This window comes from Onychomys torridus, chromosome 4, assembly GCF_903995425.1.
Source record: "Onychomys torridus chromosome 4, mOncTor1.1, whole genome shotgun sequence".
NCBI classification, from domain to species: Eukaryota; Metazoa; Chordata; class Mammalia; order Rodentia; family Cricetidae; genus Onychomys; species Onychomys torridus.
Window position 1 is genome coordinate 130,967,888 of NC_050446.1, and position 23,534 is coordinate 130,991,421.

At 47.8% G+C, this 23,534-nt stretch overlaps 1 protein-coding gene across 1 annotated transcript in view; it reads left to right on the forward strand.

The window, feature by feature from the left end:
• The window catches only part of Cass4 (Cas scaffold protein family member 4), a 53,040-nt gene extending 33,620 nt beyond the window's left edge, over positions 1-19,420 (forward strand). The window contains exons 6-10 of the mRNA XM_036184334.1: positions 790-1,203; positions 8,837-8,938; positions 11,437-11,517; positions 13,395-14,648; positions 19,010-19,420. Of these exons, the coding sequence (XP_036040227.1) occupies positions 790-1,203; positions 8,837-8,938; positions 11,437-11,517; positions 13,395-14,648; positions 19,010-19,420 (2,262 nt within the window). The remainder of the gene's footprint in view (positions 1-789; positions 1,204-8,836; positions 8,939-11,436; positions 11,518-13,394; positions 14,649-19,009) is intronic.
• The last annotated feature ends 4,114 nt before the right edge of the window (positions 19,421-23,534 follow it).

The window sequence follows — 23,534 nt, forward strand, 5'->3', positions numbered from 1 at the left end:
TACCAGGTGGGGACAGTGGCGATTGAACAAAACTTTGCCACAGCACTGTCACCCTGTGCCCTGTCCCCAATAGTACTCAGACTGTGCCTTCCACGGGTGAGGCAAGCACTCTACCGTCGAGATACATCCCTAGCTCTTTCCTGTTTTTTGAGACAGTGCTCACTAAGTTGTCCAGGCAGGTCTTGAACTCTCAATTCTCCTGCCGCAGCCTCCCACATGTTGAAACTGCATGTGTGAGCCACCAAGCCCAGCTAACAAACATCCCTTGAGCTTCTCCTGTATACCTGGGCCTGAGGCTGATGCTGGGGACAGAGTCATAGATAAACGAAATGTATTGATCTCCTGTATATGTATATATACATATGTATGCACAAACATTTAATTCTAGTAATAACCCCATTAGTAGGTGTCGCTGTTATTCTAATTTTATCCATAAGGAAACTGGGGCTCAGAGAGGGTAGCTGATATGATCAAGAGCACACAGCTAAGAATTTCAAGCCAAGTACGTGGTATACAGGGGACTTTGGCCCAACTGTGTGTTATCATGCAGCACGCAAGTACAATTTTAAGAAAGGGCTTATTAGAGCTACTCACCTTGGGCTTGGGGGTGCAGGCCAAGAATACCAGAAACCCCAAGGATGAGAAGGATAAATCAGGTAAAGAGCAGGGCCAGAGCCTCTGGGGAGGTGTGTGAAAGCAGCCTGGAGGCTTGTTTGGGCTGCAGTTTCTTGGTGGCTTGGTGCAGGGATGCCACTGACCATGACTGTAACAGCACATTCTCTCCCCCAGACCCTGTTGGCCAGGGCACTTTATGACAACCATCCCGATTGCTCCGATGAGCTGGCTTTTTCCAGAGGGGACATCCTGACAATCGTGGAGCAAAATGTGCCAGAAAGTGAGGGCTGGTGGAAGTGTCTGCTCCACGGGAGACAAGGCCTGGCTCCTGCCAACCGCCTCCAAGTCCTCAAGGAGACCCCTGCAGACAGATCCTGTCCCCTGCTCCTGGACACAGATCTCACCAGCTCAGAGGCTCTGTATCAGGTGCCCAGCTTGTTCTGCCCACCACCACCAGGCCCTGTGTATGAGCCGATGAAGAGCTGGGTGGAGGGGCCGCTGCCAGCTACTGCCCAAGTCTACGAATTTCCTGACTCACCATCCAGTGCAAGGATCGTCTGTGAAAAGACTCTTAGCTTCCCCAAACAGGTGAGTGTGTCTCCAAGGACAGCATCATAAAGAGTGTGGGAATACCCAGGGGCTCCAATACATCCCAGTCATTGCCATTGATCAGATCAAATGTGCAAAATAGGACCTCAGAGCCCTATTGACCATGGCTAAGGCCTTCACACTCAGCATCCCTGTGACTACCCAGCTCACCAAGACTGGCCACCCTGTGCTGTCAGCTGAAGTCCATGGAGATTTGTTTGGGAGCCTGTGGGCTACCCCACATCACAGAGATCACTAGGAACAAGAAAGACAAGGGATTCCTTAATTCACACTGTGTCAAAGGCAAAGCATTACTCATCATGTTCAAGGCATGCATCAGCCTCTACCCAGACAACTTACTTCTAGAGTTGTCGTAGAAATATACAAGAAGACAAACAGAGATCCGGAGGGGGTGTGGCCACATGGGTACTAGGGAAAACCCACAGTGTTCGCGTGCCAGGTCAGTTACGACATTTTTAAAAGTTTTTTCTCCTACATTCACTTATTTGTTTGGGAGCAGAGCATGCCTGGGCCACTGCACATGTGTGTAAATCAGTGGACGGTTCTCTCCTTCCCTCCACCTGCAGGTCCCAGGGATCAAACACAGGTCCCCAGGCTTGGTAGCCAGTGCATTTATCTGCTGGTCGATTCCCACCCCACTCCCACCCGAGAAAAGTGTCTTTTACCCTGTTATCAAGGCAAACAACTACACAGGGGTAAGAAATTGAGTGTCCATGTAGTTGTTCTAAACAGGAAGACAGAATCCTTTAACCAAAGACTAGGCAAAGCAAACAAACAAACAAATTCTGTGTGTGAGTATGTGTGTGTGTATGCGTTCATGTATGCAGGTGTGTGTGTGTGTGTGTGTGTGTGTGTGTGTGTGTGTGTGTGTGTGTGTGTGCAGGTGCACATGTGGGCTGGAAAGACCTAGAAGAACCTACACAGGTAGTTCTCCTCAGGAAGTAGAATCAAGGAAGGAGAAAATTAAATAAGGTAATAGCAGGGACCTTTATTTTATTCTGTCCCATGTCCCCAGAATCTTGCACAAGGCAGGTCCTCAATCAATATTTCAGAAACAGATCAGAAACAGATGGATGTCCCGTGGGAATTCTACACGCAGTGGGAGGAGCTTGGGACCGTGATCACAATGTCGGGGCCTTAAGCAAGCAGAGGAATTAAAAGGAGAAAAGAAAACTGTGCTGTGGTATTCTCCCCACAACCCTGGCCTTCCTGGGCCTTTAACAATACAGTGCAGGTCGCCTGGAGCTAGGATGGTGCAATGCTTCTGTAGCATTCTTGGAGCCCTGGGGTCTATCCCAATCGCCGCATAAACCAGGCCTGGTGGAGCACCCCTATAATCCCAGCACTCAGGAGATGAATATGGGAGGAACGGAAGTTCAGGGCTAGCCAGCTTTTGCCACATGAAGCCCTGTCTCACAAACACCAAACAAACAAACAAACAAACACCACTGTGTTCAATGGCCACAGGCATCTTCTAACATCTGACACCTGGCATTCCACTCAAATGACATCTCCCCTGGACATGCGGCCAACAGTTTTCTTAGAAAAGTAAACAAAGAAAGATCACTGCCTCTGGTGTGTGTGTGTGTGTGTGTGTGTGTGTGTGTGTGTGTGTGTGTGTGTGTGTGTGTTGTTAGGACCCCAGAACATGCTCATATCACTCAGCCTTCCTCCACCCCAGCTTCCAGCACTTCCAACAGAACAGGGTGGTATTCCTTCAAATTTTTGAGTATTGAGACTTCCCAACTCCCTTAGCTGCCCAGCACCAGCGCAGACAGTTGTACCAAGCGCTGGCTGCAGACACCAGGGGGCTGTCTGAGCCTCCAGCCACTGTCCGCAGGCCCTCCCTGTCTTTTCTGAAACAGTTGTCCCAGGCTCCAGCACCCATGCTATTGAATGGCTGACTCAGGAGGGTCTCTGGTGGTGTTTCTTTAAGGGGCAGTGACATGGTTTATCAGGTGAAGGCTCCTACCAAAAAGAAGCCTGATGACCTGAGTGTGATGCCAGAACCCACATGGTAAACAGAAAGACTCCACACATTGTCCTCTAACCTCCACAAGTACACTATGACACCCACCTGTGCACATACTATAAATAAATTAAAATGTGGAAAAGAGGTCATGCCAGCCAGCTTTAATTTGAATTTCCTTCCAAAATCACTAAAATAAAGAGAGGGAAAAAAAAGTAAAGGTCTGTCAGCCTCTCCTTGAGAGAAGTGATGCCCACTGCTGCCAAGCCTATCCAGCGCCCAGCACAGGGCCATGCTCTGTGTTCACCTGGAAACCCATACAATGTGAGGGGAAGCTGAGCTCTCCATTGCAACTTAACTCAGAGGACAGGTGCTGTGTGTGCAGCAAGGTCTGTCCTTGAAACCTGTCAGCAGCATGCATCCTTCCGGGAGGGCCCCTGTGGTGACCAAGAGAAACCACAGTGACTGAAGGGGAACTCGGGTCCTCTGGCCCTGAACAGGTTCTCCAAGCGACCACAGAAAATACCTGGGGAATGTTCTGTCTTTTCTTCAGGTTCCCTCTTCATGTGTCTAACTACAATCTATCCTCCCCCTCCTCCTCCTCCTCCTCCTCCTCCTCCTCCTCCTCCTCCTCCTCCTCCTTCTCCTCCTCCTCCTCTTCCTCCTCTTCCTCCTCTTCCTCCTCCTCTTCCTCCTCTTCCTCCTCTTCCTCCTCCTCCTCTCTGTCCTATTCTTCCTAATCCCCTTTTCTTTTTCCCCCTCCTCCTTCCTCTCCTCCCCCTCTCTCTCCTCCTCCTCTTCAGGGGCTGGTGTCCTGGCTCCTCTGACTTCAGAGACAGCTACTATCAATCCAGGGCATTAGGAGTTCTCCAGCACCATCTGTCCCTTTCTTTGTATGTTGGGGAAGCTCAGATTGATGACATATAAGGTCAGCCTCTAGCTTTACCCTTAGTAGGGACTAAAATAATTTCCTCTACCCCAAAAAGGCAAGAGCCAGACACTCCAAGAATAGTCAACAATCAGCTCTGAATGTTCTGGTCCACAAGAAGGCAGGCATGGATGTCTTTTGTGCTCAGAACCATTTATCCCTGAGTCTGAAGCTGCCCAGAAGATGCATTCCAATCAGGAAGAGTCATAGATCGAATTAGGCAAGGCCAAACCAGCCCTTGGAGCTGTTTCCATTGCAGTTTGCAGGCTCAAGCCACAGCTGGGGCAAGTCCTTCCATGAGCTCCTTTATGCCAGCGCCTGTCTCCCAGGATTCAGAACCAAGATGGCTGGAGCATAGCACTCTTCTCAAGTTGTCACCTGTGTGTCAGAATCGGGTGTGTCTATCCAGGAGAGGCCTCTGAGGGCCTTTGGATTAGAATAGCCCTCCATTCTACACAAGAGGGTAGTGTTTCCAGGGAGGTCAAACTTCCATCCTAGTGAGTTCAATGTGAGCCCAAGGCAGGAACTGATGTTTTCAAGTCAGTCTGTGTCTGTCTGTCCACCTTATTCTAAAAGCGTCTCTGCTCTCTGTGTGGCCCTCTTTATGTGACCCTGGCTAAAGCTACCCTTTCTTTTTTTTAAAGCATATGTCTTCAGTTATCTAGAAAAGCTTTCCTTTTTTACTACATTTAATTTATGTTTGCAGAGGTCAGAGGACAACTTGTGAAAGTTGGTTCTCTCATTTCACCCAGTGAGTCCTAGGAGCTGAACTCAGGTCATCAAACCTGGCAGCAAGCACCTTTACCCACTGAGCCATCTCACTGGCCCTGAAGCTATTCTTTGTAGCAAGAGCCTCAATGGTCTATTATATCACTTTATTAAGGGGCACTATGGGGAAAACAGACTCACTGATACAGGATAAGGTAAATCCAGTTGCAGAGTCCTTGGAAAGCTAGGGACCAATGACATGCTGCTTCAGGCCGTCTTCACCACCCAAGAGACCGGGACCCCCTATCTCCTCCCTTTTTTTTTTTTTTTTTTTTTTTTTGTATGTGGAGCTGAGGATTGAACCCAGGGCCTTGCGCTTGCTAGGCAAGCACTCTACCACTAAGCTAAATCCCCAACCCTTCTCCTCCCTTTAAAGCAGTCACTGCAGGCAGATAAGAAGCATCACCCCCATCAGGCCAGGTGGCCCAAGGTCATGGGCGGAGCGAATTCCCACTCTAATTCTTTCCATTGAGTTTTGTTAAGTTTGTCACACTCAGGACCTGGAGACACAGCTCAGCCACCAGCATCCACAACAACAACAACAACAACAACAACAACAACAAACCGCAGCTCCCAGAAGCCCCCATGCCCTCCTCCTGTAGCTTCACCCAGGAAACCACCCTCCTGGGTCTTTGTTTTGCTTTTCATTCCAACTTCCTTTATTTAATGTAGAAACCGGACTTAAAATACACACAAAACCACATACAGAGCACACTGCCATTCTGAGAAGGGCCACTTTGGTATTTCAAGTGCAAAGGGACATTTTTCTGCTGATATTCACTTGGAATGACTTCCTTCTGCCTCTGTAAACCTTTGGAAACCACGATGCTCAGGCTTGTTCCTTAATTGTATCTGGAACCTAATACTTTCCCAAGAAACATGGGACATTTTTTGAAGTGGCACACACAGGAAAGTCCCTGGGTGCTCCCACAGCCACGTGACCCACAAAGTTGTCCATCTGCATAAAATGGCCTGAAGTCCTAAGGGCCTAGGCAAGGTAGAGCTTGGAAAAGGGAGTGGGGACTAGGTGTAGATTTAATTCAAAATGCAATTGGACCATTGATGAATTTGATCCCGGGACGATCCCCTAAGGTCAGGGTTTGGTTTTTATTCTCTTTCCTTTTTCTTTCTTTCTTTCTCTCTTTCATTCTTCCTTCCTTCCTTCCTTCCTTCCTTCCTTCCTTCCTTCCTTCCTTCCTTCCTTCCTTCCTTCCTTCCTTCCTTCCTGTTTTGTTTTTTGAGATAGGGTTTCTCTGTGTAGTCCTGGCTGGCCTAGAACTCACTCTGTAGACCAGGCTGGCTTCAAACTCCCAGAGATCCTTCTTCCTCTGCCTCCTGAGTGCTGACATTAAAGGTGTGCACCACCACCTCCTGGTTTGATTTTTCCAGTGTGTGTTGTGTGTTCTCTCTCTCTCTCTCTCCCTCCCTCCGTCTCTCTCTCTCTCTCTCTCTCTCTCTCTCTCTCTCTCTCTCTGTGTGTGTGTGTGTGTATGTGTGTGTGTGTGTGTATGTCAGAAGTCAAGCTCAAGTTGTCCACCTTGTTTTGCTTTGCTATTTTATAGCAACAGATGAACAAAGCATGGTGGAACTTATCATTAATCCATCACTGGGGAGGCAGATACAGGTAGACCCTGTGACCTGAGGCCACCCAGCCTGGCCTACATAGCACATTCCAGGCCAGCTGGGGCTATATAGTGAAGCTCTTCGCAAAATAAAAAAAACAAAAACATTACTTCCCTACATTTATTTGGGGCACGTGCTTGCCACAGCATGTATGTGAAGGTCAGAGTTCAACTTAACTGGAGTCGGTTCTCACCTTCCACTATGTGGGTCCTGGGGATTGAACTCAAATCATCAGGCTTGGTGGTTAACGCTTTTACCCAATAAGTGAGCCATCTCACCGCCTGCCTTTTTTGTTTGGTTGGTTGAGACAAGGTTCTCTCTCACTTGCCCATTCTGCGAAGTTGGATAGGCAGTGAGCACCAGGAATCCCCAACTCCCCAGTGCTGAGATCACAAGAGGGTACCACAATCCCAGCTATTTTCATGATGGTTCTGGGGATTGAACTCAGGTCTCCATGTTTGGAAGATAAGTACTCCCCAGCCAGAGCTCAGAAGATTGCTGAACCCAGGACGCTGCAGGCATCTCACAAGCAGTTGCTGAAGTATAATTTGAGGGAAAGGTGGGATTTAGATGGAACACAACAGAAGCTGTGTTGGATAGCCTGAGGAATCAGCATAAGCTGCAAGGTCTATCCCCAGAAACCATGAAGTGGAGACAGATGGAATGTGAGGCTAGACCCTCTCATCCAAGCTTGTGAGGAGTCTGCTCCTCTATGTGGGTGACTCAGGTTTCCAGGTACCAGTGGGTGCTTCCTTTTTAAGACAGCACTTCAGGAAGTCCTGCTCCTAAGAGCCCACGATTTTAACAGAGCCATGTGCCTTGTAAATAAGAAAGCAGGTTTCAAACAGAGAAAGGGTCTGTTTGAACCTTGACAGCTGCAGTGTGTACTTGGAGAGACACATGCCCCATGGCTTCACAGCTGCTTTATCCATGCTCATGACCACAGCTGAGGGACAGCCAGGAGAGTGTTGGCGTGTTATACTGTGTGCCTTCATTCACCAAACACAAGCCAGAGTTTAACTGGGGTCAGCCCAAGCTGGTTCCTATGGACAATGGGGAATAAAGGGGCCTGGCCTTGTTCTCAGAAGCTGCTCCTCAGCCTGGGTTGTCCCGATTTCCACATTAAAATCCTGACACACATATACACCCCAGTGATCCAACTTGGAAAGCACCCTACATAGTGCCTGGTTCCTTAGGACCTAGCTAGGTGGTCCATCCCCCTTTGGGTTTTCAGGAACCTTATTTTCCTCTCTTGCTTTGCTTTAGTCCTCAGCCTGTGGCCTTGGTATGACAAGTCCTATTTCCTTTTCCTTTGTACTATAAGTCCTGGCACCCAGTGTCCTTTAGCTTATTAAAACAAAACCAAACAAAATAGGGCTGGAAGTGTAGCTCAGTTAGAGTGTCTGTCTAGCACACATAAAGTCCTAAGTAAGCCCTAGGTTTGAACCCAGCATCATATAAAACTGGGTGTATTGTGGTACATGCCAGCTGGGAACAGGAAGGCTGGGGGAAACACTGCCAGCCGCTGCCATGAGAAGCAACATGTAAAGACACTGGTAAGCCGCAAGCCATATGGCAAAGTATAGACTAACAGAAATGGGTTAATTTAAGATAAAAAAAGAGGTAGATAACAAGCAGCCTGCCATGGCCATACAGTTTGTAAGCAATATAAGTCTCTGTGTGCTTTCTTGGTTGAGTCTGAGTGACTGTGGGACTGGTGGATAAGAGAAATTTGTCCTGACTGTGGGCCAGGCAGAAAAACTCTAACTACACCTGCCTGTAATCCTAGCCCTTGGGATGTTGAGACAGGAAGATCAAGGATTTAAGGGCATCCTTGGCTTCATAGGGTGTTCAGGGCTGGCCTCCAATCATGAGACAAGCTTGCCTCTACTGCAGGCTCCCAGGGCCCCTCTGCTTTCACATTCACCAGTCATGCACACCAAGAATCTGCATTCTAACGCACTTCCCCGGGGACTCTGATGCCAGCACTATGGCCCTTCACCAGGGGACCTGCCTATCAGCATCCCATTCTTCCTAGTCTGTAGCAGGACTTTTCACATTGTGACATGACATTGTCATTATAAATTTCATGCTCGGGAACTGTTCAATCAAGTTTTTAAAGCTTGCAAAAACTCTTATAATGTTCTGTATAAATTTAGGATTATGTGTTGGGCTGCATTCACGTCTTTCCTCAGCCTGTGGGCCTCAGGATGGACAGACCCACCTGCTGGTGACGACAAACACTCAGTGGCTGTCTTCATTGTTTAGAAGATGACTTTAGCCATGCTTGTGAGTATCTTGACTCCATTCTTTTTCTCTCCAAGACCCTCTTCGTGCTTCCCAGACCTGTGAGGGCCTCGCTGCCGACTCTGCCTTCCCAGGTGTATGACGTTCCTGTCCAGAGCCAGGTCTCCTCGACCCTTAAGGTGAGCTTCCCTCTGCAACCCTGCCCCACCAGAGGCTTGGAGCCCAGTCTGAGTTCCCCTTGTCATTTGTCTCTGTGGCTTCCTTCACTCAGAAGGCTGATGGCCCTAAGATGAGCTGCCAGTGTTACTTGGGTGACTGCTGGGGTGTGTCTGTGCCTGTACCCCTCCACACTACCACCCCACCTTCAGCTGAGAAGCTACCTTTTAAAACATCAAGTCCAGAGTCACAATGAAACTCGTTATTGCATATAGTTATTACATGGTAATTAAAAACCTCAGGGTTGGGGTTGGGTTACAAGTGTATGAGGACCTCAATTCAAATCTCCAGAACCGACACAAAGCCAGACACAGCAATGAGGCACTCAGCACAGTGTTTCTACAGTGAAAGGGGGCCTGGAGACAGGAGCCAAGGCAGCTGTGAACAAGAGACCCTGCCTCAAACAAGGTATATGGTGAGAACTGGTCCCGAGGTTGTGGTCCCATGCTTAGACGTGTGTGTGTTTGTGTGTGTGTGTGTGTGTGTGTGTGTGTGTGTGTGTGTGTGTGAGCTATGCAAGAGGGACAGCAAGCAGCTTTGGAACTCAAGGGAGATGGCCCACCAGTCAGCATAAACACAATGGGTGTGTCTCAGAGAAACAGAGCCCCAGGACTACATTTCCTGAGGATCTCTCGCCCGAGTGGTCACTACGTCCCTCATAATCTATGGGTTGTATGAAAATTCTAAGGGAGTTCTAGGCCCTCACTGGGCAGTATCACTGGTACTTTCAATAATAGTAATTCACTTTTTCCAAGCATTGCTCCTGGAGCAAATTAATGATTCAACCACTACCCTTAGAAAGACTTTAGAAATGTAGATTGTTAGTAAAGTTAGGATAAGATGTTTTTGTTAATGGCTTTGATTTTGAAAATCTGGGGAAACAATTTAAAGTTTAGAAAAGTACACATTTTGATAGTTGAGGAAGGGACTCCTTGAGGCCAGGGAACAAGAACAAAGGCAGCCTGTTATTACTAGCTGACATACTTTTCTTGCTAAAGATAGGTTGGTGACCAAAACGATGATTAATTTCTTGTACTCGTTTTTGTCCTTGGCTTCCTAGTATGATTTAATTAAAAATTTGTTAATGAGTGGGTGTGCATTCTGGGGATTTAAAGTATAAATGACAGTTTTTTATACATAAAAGTTTAGATTTGTGATTAAGATTTTTTATAAGATTACCTTTGAGATAAATAATAGAATAATTGATCCTTTCTTTGTAACTGCAAATAGCTGCCTTCCAGTACAAAAGGAACTGGCTGAATATACTTGGCTTGCTTACACTTTGTTAATCAATTATAAAAGAATCATTGCTTTGGGGTGAAGATGTTATGGTGCGAAAATTAATACAAAGGAAAATGTTTAACTACTTGTGGGCTTCTAAGAAGAACATACAACTTGTGATCATAATGTGATTTCTTCCTGTGTAAAGACTTTAATTTGTTTTTGGAAAAATATGTAACTTGTGGTTGTAAGGTAATCTTTTCTTGGATAGAAATCTTTGTCTTAGGAGGTATAAAAGGAATAAGGGAAAAATAAGAAAAGTAGAAGGAGAACATCAGGGAAGATGGAGGAGGAGAACATCAGGGAAGATGGAAGAGGAGAACATCAGGGAATATGGAGGAGGAGAACATCAGGGAATATGGAGGAGGAGAACATCAGGGAAGAAGATGGAGGAGGAGAACATCAGGGAAGATGGAGGAGGAGAACATCAGGGAAGATGGAGGAGGAGAACATCAGGGAAGATGGAGGAGGAGAACATCAGGGAAGATGGAGGAGGAGAACATCAGGGAAGATGGAGGAGGAGAACATCAGGGAAGATGGAGGAGGAGAACATCAGGGAAGATGGAGGAGGAGAACATCAGGGAAGAAGATGGAGGAGGAGAACATCAGGGAAGATGGAGGAGGAGAACATCAGGGAAGATGGAGGAGGAGAACATCAGGGAAGATGGAGGAGGAGAACATCAGGGAAGATGGAGGAGGAGAACATCAGGGAGGAGAAGAAGGAAACAACAGGGTAAAAGAATGGAACAGAGAAAGTACAGTAGGAGCAGACAGAAAAACTAAAACGAAGAATTAAGCTTTGGCCTCAGAAAAGTCTCCTCTGTGTGTATGTAATCATGCCAATTCCATGCCTCTTCAGTATCTGACCTACTGAGGACAGGTCCCTCGGCAAGAGAGAGAGACAGACAGACAGAAAGGCAGAAAGACAGAGACAAAGAGAAAAAGACAGAGACAGAGAGGCAGAGCTTATTTTAGTAAAAATAAATAAAAGAAAGAGGTGAAAGTTGGTGATTGAACATGACTATCATAGTATAACATGTACACTTCCTCCCCAAAGGAGCTGTGAAGGTGTTCAGGGATTTGTGTCTTTCACTGAGAAAACACTGAACTTGTAGACTTTGTGTGGGAAATCCTGCGGAGAGAGAACTTAAAGTTGCCCTTCTCTGTGGTCTTTCCCTAGAATCCAGAGAAACAGCCTTTCTACGACATACCCACCAGCTCCAAGAAGGCAGCACTCCACTGCTCCACCAGCCAGGCAAGTGTGAGTACGACCAGAGGGGGGCTGGGGAGCTAGGCGACTGAGCATCCTCTAGGAAACTTCGTTAGCTAGCCATATTGCCAACTTTCTACCACTGAGATGAAATGTCCGAGATAACTTACGGAGAGGGAAGGTTTACTTTGGTTCACTGTTTCAGAGTTCATGATTGGTTGGCTGGTTGCTTTGGAGACTGGGGTGTGGTGCAGTACATCTCTGTGAGAGCACGTGGTGGAGGAAGATGCTTGCTCCCTGAAGGTTAGGGAACAAAGAGAGAGAAGAGAGGGGTGGAGTGCCAGTATTCTCTTCAAGATGATGGCCCCAATGGCTCAGCTTCCTTCTACTGGGCCTCATCTCCCAAAGGTCTCACCACCTGCTAACGGCAGCGCAGGCCGAGAACCAAGCCCTCAGCATCAGGAACTTTCCAAATCCGAGCTGTGGCCATTGACCGAAAGGCAGGGGCAGGATCCTTGTAGTCACCTCTACTTCACTGGTGGCAAAATCCCTCCTTGCCCTGCTGTCCAGGACTAGGGTAGTGGGCTGGAGAGGGAGCTGTTGGTAAGTGCTCACCCTGCAGGCATGAGGGCCTGAGTTTGGTTCCCCTGTGCTCACATGGTTTTTAAAAAGTGGAGCTAGAGAGTTAGCTAAGAACATTGGCTGCTCTTTCTGAGGTCCCAAGTTCCCAGCATCCACATGGCTGCTCACAGCCATCTGTAACCACAGTCCCAGGAAATCTGATGCTCTCTTCTAGCCTTCATGAGCAACAGACATGAACATGGTACACATATGTGTAGGCAAAATACCCATATCCATAAAATATTTTTTTAAAAGCTGAGCACAAGCCAGTAGTCCCAGAGCTGGAGAGGTGGAGGATTGCTAGAGCTGGGGGACCAGCAAGTCATTTAACTTCCCCATGCCTCCATTCTTACTGCAAATGTTCTGGAATATTCTGTGAGATAATTTGTATAAGCCACAGAGAAAATGCTCAGCAGGTGCTAGAGAATGACTTCTTGTGAGAGAACAGAGTCACATTGTATAAAGTATTAGATAGAGGGACATCATTTGAGGTCCCTCAGTGTGGGGGGACCTGTGTAATCCACGTTTGTCATTGCATTCTACCATATGTGTCCCAAAGGCATGCTCTTGTTCAAAGTTACGGGACTAGGGGGATCTTCCAATATTATTGCATTTCAGCAATGTTGTGGGTGATATGTAGAAGTTTGTTAGATTCAAAAGAAAAGATTTAAGAGGCCATTAGGAGCAGAAGGAACAGTTGGGACATTAAACATGGGGATATGAGTGAGTTTTCTGAACTAAGGAGAAAAAAGCAACTTGGGAATGCCAATGCTGTATTAGTTCCTTCTGCTGTGATGAAACACCATGACCAAGATAATTTATAAAGAACTTACTGGGGTCATGGCTCCAGAGGTCAGAGTCCATGGTGGCAGAGGAAGGCATGGCAGCAGGAACAGCTGAGAACTCACACCTCGAGCCATGAACAGGGGCGGAGAGAGCACAGGGTGAGGGGGCAGGGTTGGAAGCAAAAGCCTGCCCTTGTGACCCATTTCCGCCAACAAGGCCAGGGCTAATCCTCTCAGACAGTTCTGCCAACTGGGAACCAAACATTCAAATGTAATGAGCTTGTGGAGGCCGGTCTTATTCAATCCCAGACGGACACACAAGAGGGAGTCCAGACAAAGATGGGCTGTGGAAAGAAAGGAAGTTCAAAGAGAGGTGAAGCCAGCCTGTGAGAGGCCTTAAGTGTCAAGAGCAGTGGGGAGCCACTGAAGGAACCTGAGCAAGAGTGCCACTCGGATGTAAAGGACCTCTCAGACTCTTCTGATTGCTACTAACCTGGACAACTGTGTGTGGTTCTTTCCCAGGGGCAGAGCGCTGTGCTGATGCCGACAACTGCCTTCAGACAAGGTGGTGGCTACAACACGTTAGCCAGCCCTCCAAAGTCAGAATGGATGACTGGCACTCCAGTGATGCTAGGAAAGGCTGACATCAGAAGTGTATCTCTGAGCAGCAGAGAAGCAGGGTCCGGTGCCGTTCCAGGCTCCACCTCTGCCGCACACAATGGAGCTGTGGCCCTCTCCCCACAGCTGGGGAGCACAGTGCAAAAGCAAAGCAGCCTTCCAGAAGAGCCTTCCTACGCTGTCCCGGCACCCAGGGACTCACTTCCTTCTGATGCAGGAAGCAGCTACAGGGTCCCTTCCAGGTTTCTCATTCCCAGAGTGGAGCAGCAGAACACCAAGCCCAACATTTATGACTCCCCTAAAGCCATGCAGGGTGTGTCTCAGGCTGGGAAGGAGCTGGAGAAAATCAAAGAGGTTCCAGAGAACACCCCTTGGATCTCCAGACAGCTAAATGCTCTGTCTCCTGACTCGGACCAATTATCTGTTGCCAGCTCCGACAGCAGAGCTAGCATGGTGTCTTCATGCTCCTCCATATCCACGGACTCCTCCCCTGGGTCCTCCTCTGAGGACTCGGCAAAGGAGCTGTGGATGGACATGGACTTTGCAAAAGAGACAGCGATGGCCCTACAGCACAAAGTAGCCAGTTCTGCCGCAGGCCTGCTGCTCTTTGTAAGCAGGACTTGGAGGTTCAGAGACTCCTTGGAGACCAACATCCACACAATCCGAAGGGCGGCTGACCACATCGAAGAAGCCTTAAGAGAGTTTCTGGATTTCGCCCAAGGGGTTGGTAGGACTGCCGGCAGCCTCACAGACAGCCAGCTCCAGGCTAGGATTAGAGATCAGATCCAAATAATCTCGGGTTCCTATCAGACTCTGCTGGATGCCAAGGGGAGCCTGGACCACTGCAATTGGTCCCTTGAAGTTCTCGTGACTGATAAAGTCCAAAACAGCCTAGATGACCTGGAGAGGTTTGTCATGGTGGCACGGATGGTTCCAGAAGATGTCAAGAGATTTACCTCCATTGTCATTGCCAATGGGAGACTCCTTTTTAAACAGAACTGTGAGAAAGGAGAGACAGAGCTGAAGTGTGAAAAATGCATGCAGCCTCCCCAATGGGAAACTGAGTCATACCAAAGGAGCAGCCCCTTCAATAAACAACCGGCGAACCAACACTGCCTTGAGCTAGTAAAGAAAAACAGAGTGAATGTCTGTGGACAGGTGAGTTCCGTGACAAATAGCACACCAGGGAGCTTCATTTGTTCCCGAAAATGGTCACCACAGAGGGAGATGCTGGAAGTGTGCATGTGGAAGTGTGTACCTGCACATGTGTGTGGAAGCCAGAGGACAAGCCAGGCTGTTATTCCTCAGTGTCTCCCACTGGCTGGACAGTGGGACCTAGGGCTCTTCCTTCTTCTGCCTCCCCAGCACTGGAATGACAAGCTTGTGCCACCCAACCATTTTTTTTCCCCTTGGTTTCCAGTGGCTGAACCTAGGTCCTTGTATTTGCAAAGCACCTCATTGGTTGATCTTCCAGAGCCCTTTGAATGTGTGTGTGTGTGTGTGTGTGTGTGTGTGTGCTGTCTGACTGTCATTCTGCATCTTTTTTTTAATTGTTGTCGTTCTTGGGGTTTGTTTGTTTGTTTGTTTGTTTGAGACAGAGTCTCACTATGTAGCCCTGGCTTGGAACTCAGAGATCCACCTCTGCCCCTCTGCCCCTCTGCCCTCTGCCCCTACACCTCTCCGCCTCCCTCTACCTCTGCCTCCTGAAGGCTGGGTTTAAAGGTGCATGCAACCATGATGGGAACCACTCTATTTTTACTCTTTATTTTGAGAAAGGATATCCCTAAGTTGCCCAAACAGGCTTTGAACTTGGGTCTATCCTGCCTTAGCCTCTTGTTCTAGTTAGAGTTATTGCTGATGTTATAATGAAACACTATGACCAAAAGCAAGTTGAGGAGGAAATGATTTATTTGGCTTACACTTCCACATCATAGTCCATCACTGATGGAAGTCAGGACAGGAACTCAAACAGGGAAGGAACCTGGAGGCAGGAGATGCTCAGCCTGGTTTGTTATAGATCTTAGGACCATCAGGCCAGGGGTGGCTCACCCACAGTAGGATGTGCTCTTCCACATCAATCACTAGTTAAGAAAATACCCTCCAGGCTTGCCTACAACTTTATCATGTAGGGACATTTTCTCAGCTGAGGCTCCCTCCTCTCCCACAACTCTCGATTGTGTCAAGTTGGCATAAAACTATCCAGCACATTAGCCAGGCGGTGGTGGCGCACACCTTTAATCCCGGCACTCGGGAGGCAGAGGCAGGCAGATCTCTGTGAGTTCAAGGGCAGCCTGGGCTACAGAGTGAGTTCCAGGAAAGGAACCAAAGCTATACAGAGAAACCTTATCTCAAAACAAACAAACAAAAACCAAAAAAGCTAGCCAGCTAGCCAGCACATCTCCTGAGATGCTGAAGTCACAGGCCTGTGCTGCTAACTGCCAGGATTCTCCACATTTCTAGGTTGAGTCATTGTAGATGAATTTCAAGATGAGTTCAAAGAGGAGAACACACATTCTTCCCAATGCTGGACTGTCCAGCCTGCTGCTCCAGGAACCCCAAGAAGCAGTTCTCTGGCTGGCTGCCTTTGGACCCCACAAGGAGACTCTTGCATTCAGGGATTGCCAGACTGTAGAGGTCCAGCAAGTCACTCTGACAGCAGAGAGGTGGCACTTCCCAGACTCTCTTAAAGTGCCTGGCTCATAGAAGAGACTTGACACAATCTAGAAAGGTGGCTGTTTTTAATTTCCACTTTATCAGGCTGCACTGACAGGCAGAATCCAGCCCTTTGCTAACAAGGCAATAAATGCATCAGTAGGCAGAGTCACGAACAAAATCCCACATTTAAAAGTAAATTTGGGCTGGAGAGATGGTTCAGTGGTTAAGATCACCAACTGCTCTCCCAGAGGTCCTGAGTTCAATTCCCAGCAACCACATAGTGGCTCACAACTACTTGTAATGAGATCTGGTGCCCTTTTCTGTCCTGTAGGGACACATGCAGGCAGAATACTGTGTACATAATAAATAAATAAATCTTAAAAAAAAAAAAAAAAAAAGCTGGGTGGTGGCAGCGCACATCTGTAATTCCAGCACTCGGGAGGCAGAGGCTGGTGGATCTCTGTGAGTTCGAGGCCAGCCTGGTCTACAGAGCTAGTCCAGGACAGGCTCCAAAGCTACAGAGAAACCTTGTCTCAAAAAACCAAAATAAATAAATAAACAAACAAATTAATTAATTAATTAATTAAAAAATAAAAGTAAATTTAAGTGGAACTAGGTGGTGCACACCTATACCTTAGTACTCAGGAAGTTAGGAAGTGGGTGGTGAGTTCCAGGCTAATCTAGGCTCCACAGCAAGATCTTGAGGGTAGGAAGGGGCATAAAAACCACTAAAAATGAAACAAAAAAAGTGAACTTAAACAGTCATAGTTATGTGAAAGCTATTCAAATTAGTAATTTGAAGATTCAATGTTTTTCAAAGGCCCTTAACTTACAAGAGAAAGGAGAGCCCATCTGGGAATGAAGGTCAGAGGAAGACAAAGATTGCCTTGCTGTGCTAAGCCCTGTGCTCCCCAGAGCTCTAATGAGTGTCCTTTGCCCTGGAGAGCTCTCCTTGGGCTGTGACAATCCAGTTACAGCCTTCTCCACATTAGCATCATCCCTCTGCCTCTGCTCTCCTCAGCCTAGCAGCCCTTTCATGTCTCTGATGACGAGCACACTAACATGTTTTGTTTAGGGGTTTATGTTTCTTCATCGTATCTTTGACACCTGATCAGTGTCTTTTAAACCAAAGATGTTATCACTGTTTATTCTTATTGGCTGACTTCTATTTGTGGCAGAGAACAGTTTTCCATTTACCAACTTTAAATGTTTCCTCTAAACTAATTAAAGTATGGACCCTGAGTCTAGGGCTAGGGAGACAGCTCGGTGGTTAAAAGTGCTGGCTGTGCAAACATGCAGACCTGAGTTCAAATCCCCAGCTGCCATGTAAGAGGCCAGGCACTGCTGGCTGCCATGTGCCTGTAACTCCCAGCATTGAGGAGGGGAGTTAGAGACAGGCAGATCCTGGGTGCTCACCAGCTAGTCAGCCCAGCAAGATAGGGACCTTCTGGTTCTGTGAAAGACCCCATCTTAAGGCAGTCAGGAAAATATTGGGGAAGAAACTTGGTGCCATGTTTTGGCCTCTGAGTGTAAGGGTACAAGTATTATCTGTCCATGTACATACATGCAACATACACAATAAGTCCATTTAAAAACCAAGTAAGAAGCCAGTCACTGTTGAGAGAGGCAAGAGAAACGAAGGTTACAGAAACTGTCGAGCTGCTGCGGTAAACCGGATCAACAACTGGGGTAGTGGGGAGATCAAAGGAGGACAGAGACGTCCACTGACTTGGTCAGGGAATCTGCCTTCCCAGAGACAGATTCGGGCCAAGAACCCAAGCCTCTTAGAGCTCAGCTCCCCAAGCCCCTAGCACTTGGCTTTGGCTCTGTTCTGCTGAAGGCCACGTTGTTTTGTCCCATGTGAGGGGTGCCTTAGACTTTAAAGGGTGTCCCCATTGCCTGCTGGTCTTCCTACAACTCTGTTTTTGATCTCTCGGGTCTGGGCAGAGGATCCTGCATCTCTGGCAAGTGATGTTGATGGGCTGGTCCAGGGCCCATACCTGACAATAACTTCACACTAACAGGGCTTTCTCATTTGCTCTGGGGACAGGGATCCATGTATGGGATGCCCCACTCAGCATCCCAGGACCCCTGCCCACTAACTGCCCACAGCAGTCTGTCATTAAGACAATGACAGCTTCCTCCCCAGTCCCTGTCCCTGCCCCAGGTAAAGTAACAGTACATTTATTTTTGTTTGTTTTTTGAGACATGGTCTCTCTGTGTTGTTTTGGTGCCTGTCCTGGATCTCGCTCTGTAGACCAGGCTGGTCTCAAACACATAGAGATCCACCTGGCTCTGCCTCCCAAGTGCTGGGATTAAAGGGGTGTGCCACCACAGCCCGGCTGCATCAGTACATTTTTAATTCACCTATAGTTGCTATTTTCAAGCCAAGATGCTCTGGATGCAATTGTCTCTCATTGCTTCTCCCCTCTGTCTGGAGACCAGGGTTCGCCACATAGGTCAGGCCAGCCTTGAACTGGCAATCTTCCTGCCTCCACCTCCAGAGAGTGGGAACAACACCCGACACCCCTACTTCTTGAACATTTGAAAGTTGCAAGTTTATTATTATCAATGTGTTCCTTAGAATGTGTTTCTTATGGTTTACAGAGCTGGCTGAATAAAACTGTAAGCACAAATGCACTACAGTCTGTAACACACGAATACATACAATTGCATGCGGAACAGTGCTTTAAAAACATTGGCATTCATGTTAGACAAATGTCCCAGCCAGTTCTGAATTTCCTTAACCGATCTGCTCTTTCTTATAAGGGTTCTTGCAAATTGAGCCCACACAGGAGAGGAATAACAGCTGCAACCTGCTGATGGTTCTAGCCCTTACATACTTTCTCCTTCCTCTTCTTTAGAGCCCCAGCTCTCTTACCACTCCGCCTCCCAATCGGCAGGACACAGAGAGAAAGATCCACCTGTCCGAGCACTGCAGGCTCTATTTTGGAGCACTCTTCAAAGCCATCGGTGTCTTTACCAGCAGCCTCAGCAACAGCCAGCCCCCCGAAGTCTTTATCACTCAGAGCAAGCTCGTCATCACAGTCGGGCAGAAGCTGGTGGACACGCTATGCAAGGAGACCCAGGAGAAGGATGAACGCAATGAGATCCTGCGTGGCAGCAGTCACCTGTGTGGACTGCTCAAGGACCTGGCACTGGCCACCAAGAATGCAGTGATCAAGTACCCAAGCCCCAGCGCCCTGAGCTGCCTCCAGACAGAGGTAGAAAAGCTAGAACATCACACGCGGAAATTCAGAGACACACTGGAATGAAGCCTTTCCTAACTCCTCCTATAGAGGTCAATTCCTGGCTAGCTCCTCATCCACAACTGGTGTCACTCTGCCCTGTGGAAAAGCCAGCCAGATAGGCTGAAACAGCCACAGCCCGCGGCGAAGCATCGGAAGGACACTGGCTGACCACAAAGAGGTCAAGAAAGAGAGGCAGGTGACAGGTCAGGACCTTGTGATGTTGAACTCACTCTTCCACAGAACCAACAGTGGGAGTGGCACTGTAGAAGCCATGTTCCGTGTCAATCAAATGTATGTGTGTGGTTTAGAGTCACTCTGCACATTATTTATTGGGCAATACCTAAGGCCAAGAAGGGGCTGAAGTTACCACGGGGTATCAGAGGCTCTGCCGTCAGTCAGTCTGACTGGGAAGACAGACGAAGGGTCAAAGAAATGTCTGCAGTCTACCCATGGCTAATGAGAAAAGGAAGCTGAGGAAACAGGAGAAAGGAACTGACTTTCAGAGGATTAATTTCTGTTACATTCATTAGAAAATGTGGTGACCTGCAGGGATTGGTGATGCCCGCCTTTAAGTACAGCCCTCAGGAGGAAGAAGTAGGCGGACCTTAATGAAGCAGACCAGTCTATAGTGAGTTCCAAGACAAAGAGGGAGAACTTGTTTTTTGTTTTTTAAAAATGCCCCCCAAAAAGTAAAGATAGTTTGCCTTTTTATCAGTTTTGGATTAATACTGTGAGATGTATACATAGTGTGTGTGTGTGTGTGTGTGTGTGTGTGTGTGTGTGTGTTGCTAGGGACTGAATCCAGGGTACTGAATCCAGGGTTTCACACATGCTAAGCATGTACTCTGCCACTAAGATTGACCCCCTAGCCCCTGAAAATGTGTTTTGGCTATGTTACCTCACCCCGAAGGTGATTGTTACATGTTCTGTTGGGTTCCCTGCTAACTTATTTTGTATGTTACAAATCCTGTATCAAGCAGTTCCACTGCTTAGTTAGACTAGGTTTATACCTCACTAGCCTCAAATCTGTTATGTTATTTATCTATAATCATGGGTTTAAACACATTTGCAAGGTCCTGAGAGATGACTCAGGGGGTAAAGGTACCTACCAATAATCTTGATTACCTGAGTTCTATCCAGGGGACCCATGTGGTGGAAGGAGAGAACTAACTCGTGATAATTGTCTTTGAACATCCACACACACACAAACCTAAACTGTAATTTAAGAAATTAAAATATATAAGCACAGTGGCAGCAGTCCTTTCTTTGGAAGAGTCTCTGAGTCAGGTCACCCAAGTCCTGGCACCAAAGTGAAGCATGTGTTGGAAATACCTTCTCTTTGAATGCATCCACAGGGGTGTGTGCAAGTTTCTATATGTCAGTCTGGATTGGAAAGCAAAACCAGCATTTGTGTGTCCCCGAGGGTGGGCAGGAAGATGTGGCATGAGCTGACACCCACACTGTTCACAGCTATGGAAGTGTCGCCCCTCATGCTAACCACCACTTCCTTCTTTCTCTTCAAAGCTCAGCCTTTCAACTCATGTTACCATGGTGATCTTATCCTTCACTCCACAAATCTCATGTCACTATGGTTACTTTATCCTTTGCTCCATGGGAAGGTCCCTGTCTCTCATGTCACATGACACCTTCACAAAGCATCTCCAGGCTGCATCTCCTGCAGTGGTGCCAAGGACAACGTCTATCTTTTTTGCATGTGGTGGGCACTTTTAAAATAGTGACTGCAGGGACTCAAGAGATGGCTCAGTGGTTAAGAGTACTTGCTACTCTTACAGAAGACCCTGGTTTGGTTTCCAGCATCCACTTGGTGGCTCACAACCCTCTGTAACTCTAGTTCCAAGGGATTTGACAACCTTTTCTGTCCTCCTCAGGCAGCAAATGTGAAAGTGGTGTAATGCATATATGCATATCTATGTACAAACAAACATAAATTATACATATTCATACATGCAAACACTCATACACATAGAATAAAAATCAATCCCTTTTAGAATGTCAAATGTAGTAGCCAGGGACCTGAGTTCAGATCTTCCCACCTTCACTGTGCAACTCACAAATTGCCTGTAATCACAGCTCCGGGAGATCCAATGTCCTCTAGCCTCTGAGAGCATAGTGGTACATGTCTGCAATTCCAACCCTTGGAAGGTAGGCAGGAAGATCAGAAGTTCAAGGCCAGCCTGGGCTCATGATAGCCTCTCTCAAGAGAACGAAACAGAGGTAACGGAGGGGAGTGAATGGGAGTATGGAGACAGAGCAGAGAAGAGAGCAGTTGGAGACTGTCTCGAGCAAACAAACAAAAAGCCTTTGCCTCTAGCAGGCTCCTGGTTTTACTTAGTCTCATGACCCTAAAACGTGAGACTTGGTCTCAGCCTAGGAGGGTCACACTCTGAACAACAGGCTCTCACCTGCTAGGATCCTGCTGTGAGTGGGGAAGCTGTGGCCACTCTGTCTTAGCAATGCAGGGAAATAGTGGGGCTCTTAGACAACCTGGAGCCAACTGGCCACATGGCCAGCCTACTTCAGGGCCGCCAGTGGTGTCAGGGAGCAGTTTCTGGGTCCCACACACTTTGAGTTAACTCCTATGGTGGCAAAGTGGCTACCTTGGACTATGTCCTCCTTGATTTATGACCAGAGGAGGAGGGACTTCATTCTACTTATACCATAAATCAGGTACCTGCCCATGACAGTCACACACACACAAACACGTATACACACACACACACATACACACACACATACATACACACACATACATATACACACACATACACACACTGATACTCACTCCAATAACCCTAACCACTGGCTCGGTGTGGCACTGTGATGTACCTAAGGATTCCTCCTGCCAGTCCTATGGACACAGAAAAAGAAGGCAAGGTTCTGGAAGAAGAGGCTATGTAGGTGTGCCCAAGTAAACTTGTGGCATAATTAGTCACCAGGGAGACTTACAGGACCCAGTACAGTAATACTCGGAGCCATGATTCATTTCTTTTACTTCTTTCTTTCCTTTTTTTTTTTTTTTTTTAGGTTTTCAAGACATGTTTTCTCTGTGCAGCCTTGGCTGTCCTGGAACTCGCTCTGTAGCCCAGGCTGGCCTCGAACTCACAGAGATCCTCCTTCCTCTGCCTCCCAAGTGCCGAATTCAAGGTGTGCCACCACTGTCCAGTGCTATGATCCATTTCTGTGACAGGGAAGAGACTCCAGTGTTGGAAACCAAAACCAAGCTTCTAAGAGCCAAGACCACGCTTCATTCCTTAACCACAAACTGTAGCAGAACACAGGGGTGTTGCCAACCAGAGGGGCTCATGAGAACCTAGCCCCCAAGACTTTGACTGGTGGCTGGAGACACAAGCGTCCTATGCCTGGCATATTCTGTGTATCCAGGTTTCCGGGGAAAGACAGTTAGCCTAAATCACACTGTGTATATAGTTTAGGTGCAGAAGGCCATGCTTAGCCATTCCGGGGATGGTGAAAAGCCATTCCAATTTCAACTCCCCATACGCCAATCAAGGGCCACTCTTCAAGCCGTCTCTCCTAAGCATGGCAGACAGACGTGCTGTGTAGAGCAACATCTGCACAGAGCCAAGAATTGGCAGCACCAAAAGCAGCTGCACTCACTTTTATAACATTGATGGATGGATCACGTCCCTGCAGCCCAGGGGTGGGGGATGCTGAGGTGGGCTCTGGTGAAGGCTGGACACACACAGGTTTGCATCAGAGCTAGGGGGCTCTGAGCTTAGGAATGCCTCAGCTCTCATAACAGAGCCTAAGCATAGCCGGTGGAGCTGTGTCTCTAACTGAGACACTATATTATCTGATTTTCAGCAGCCGGCACGTGGGAGGCAGAGGCAGGAGGATTGCTACAAGTTGAGTGCAGCCAGAGCTATATACTTAGACTTTGTCTCAATTAAAAAAATATACCTATATCTATCTATATAAGAACATATAGATATACTGGGGGGGAGGGGTGGTGGCGGCGGCGGCGGCGGCGGCGGCGGCGGCGGCGGCGGCAGCGCACACCTGTAATCCCAGCACTCGAGAGGCAGAGGCAGACGGATCTCTGTGAGTTCAAGGCCAGCCTGGTCTCCAAAGCAAGTTCCAGAAAAGGCACAAAGCTACA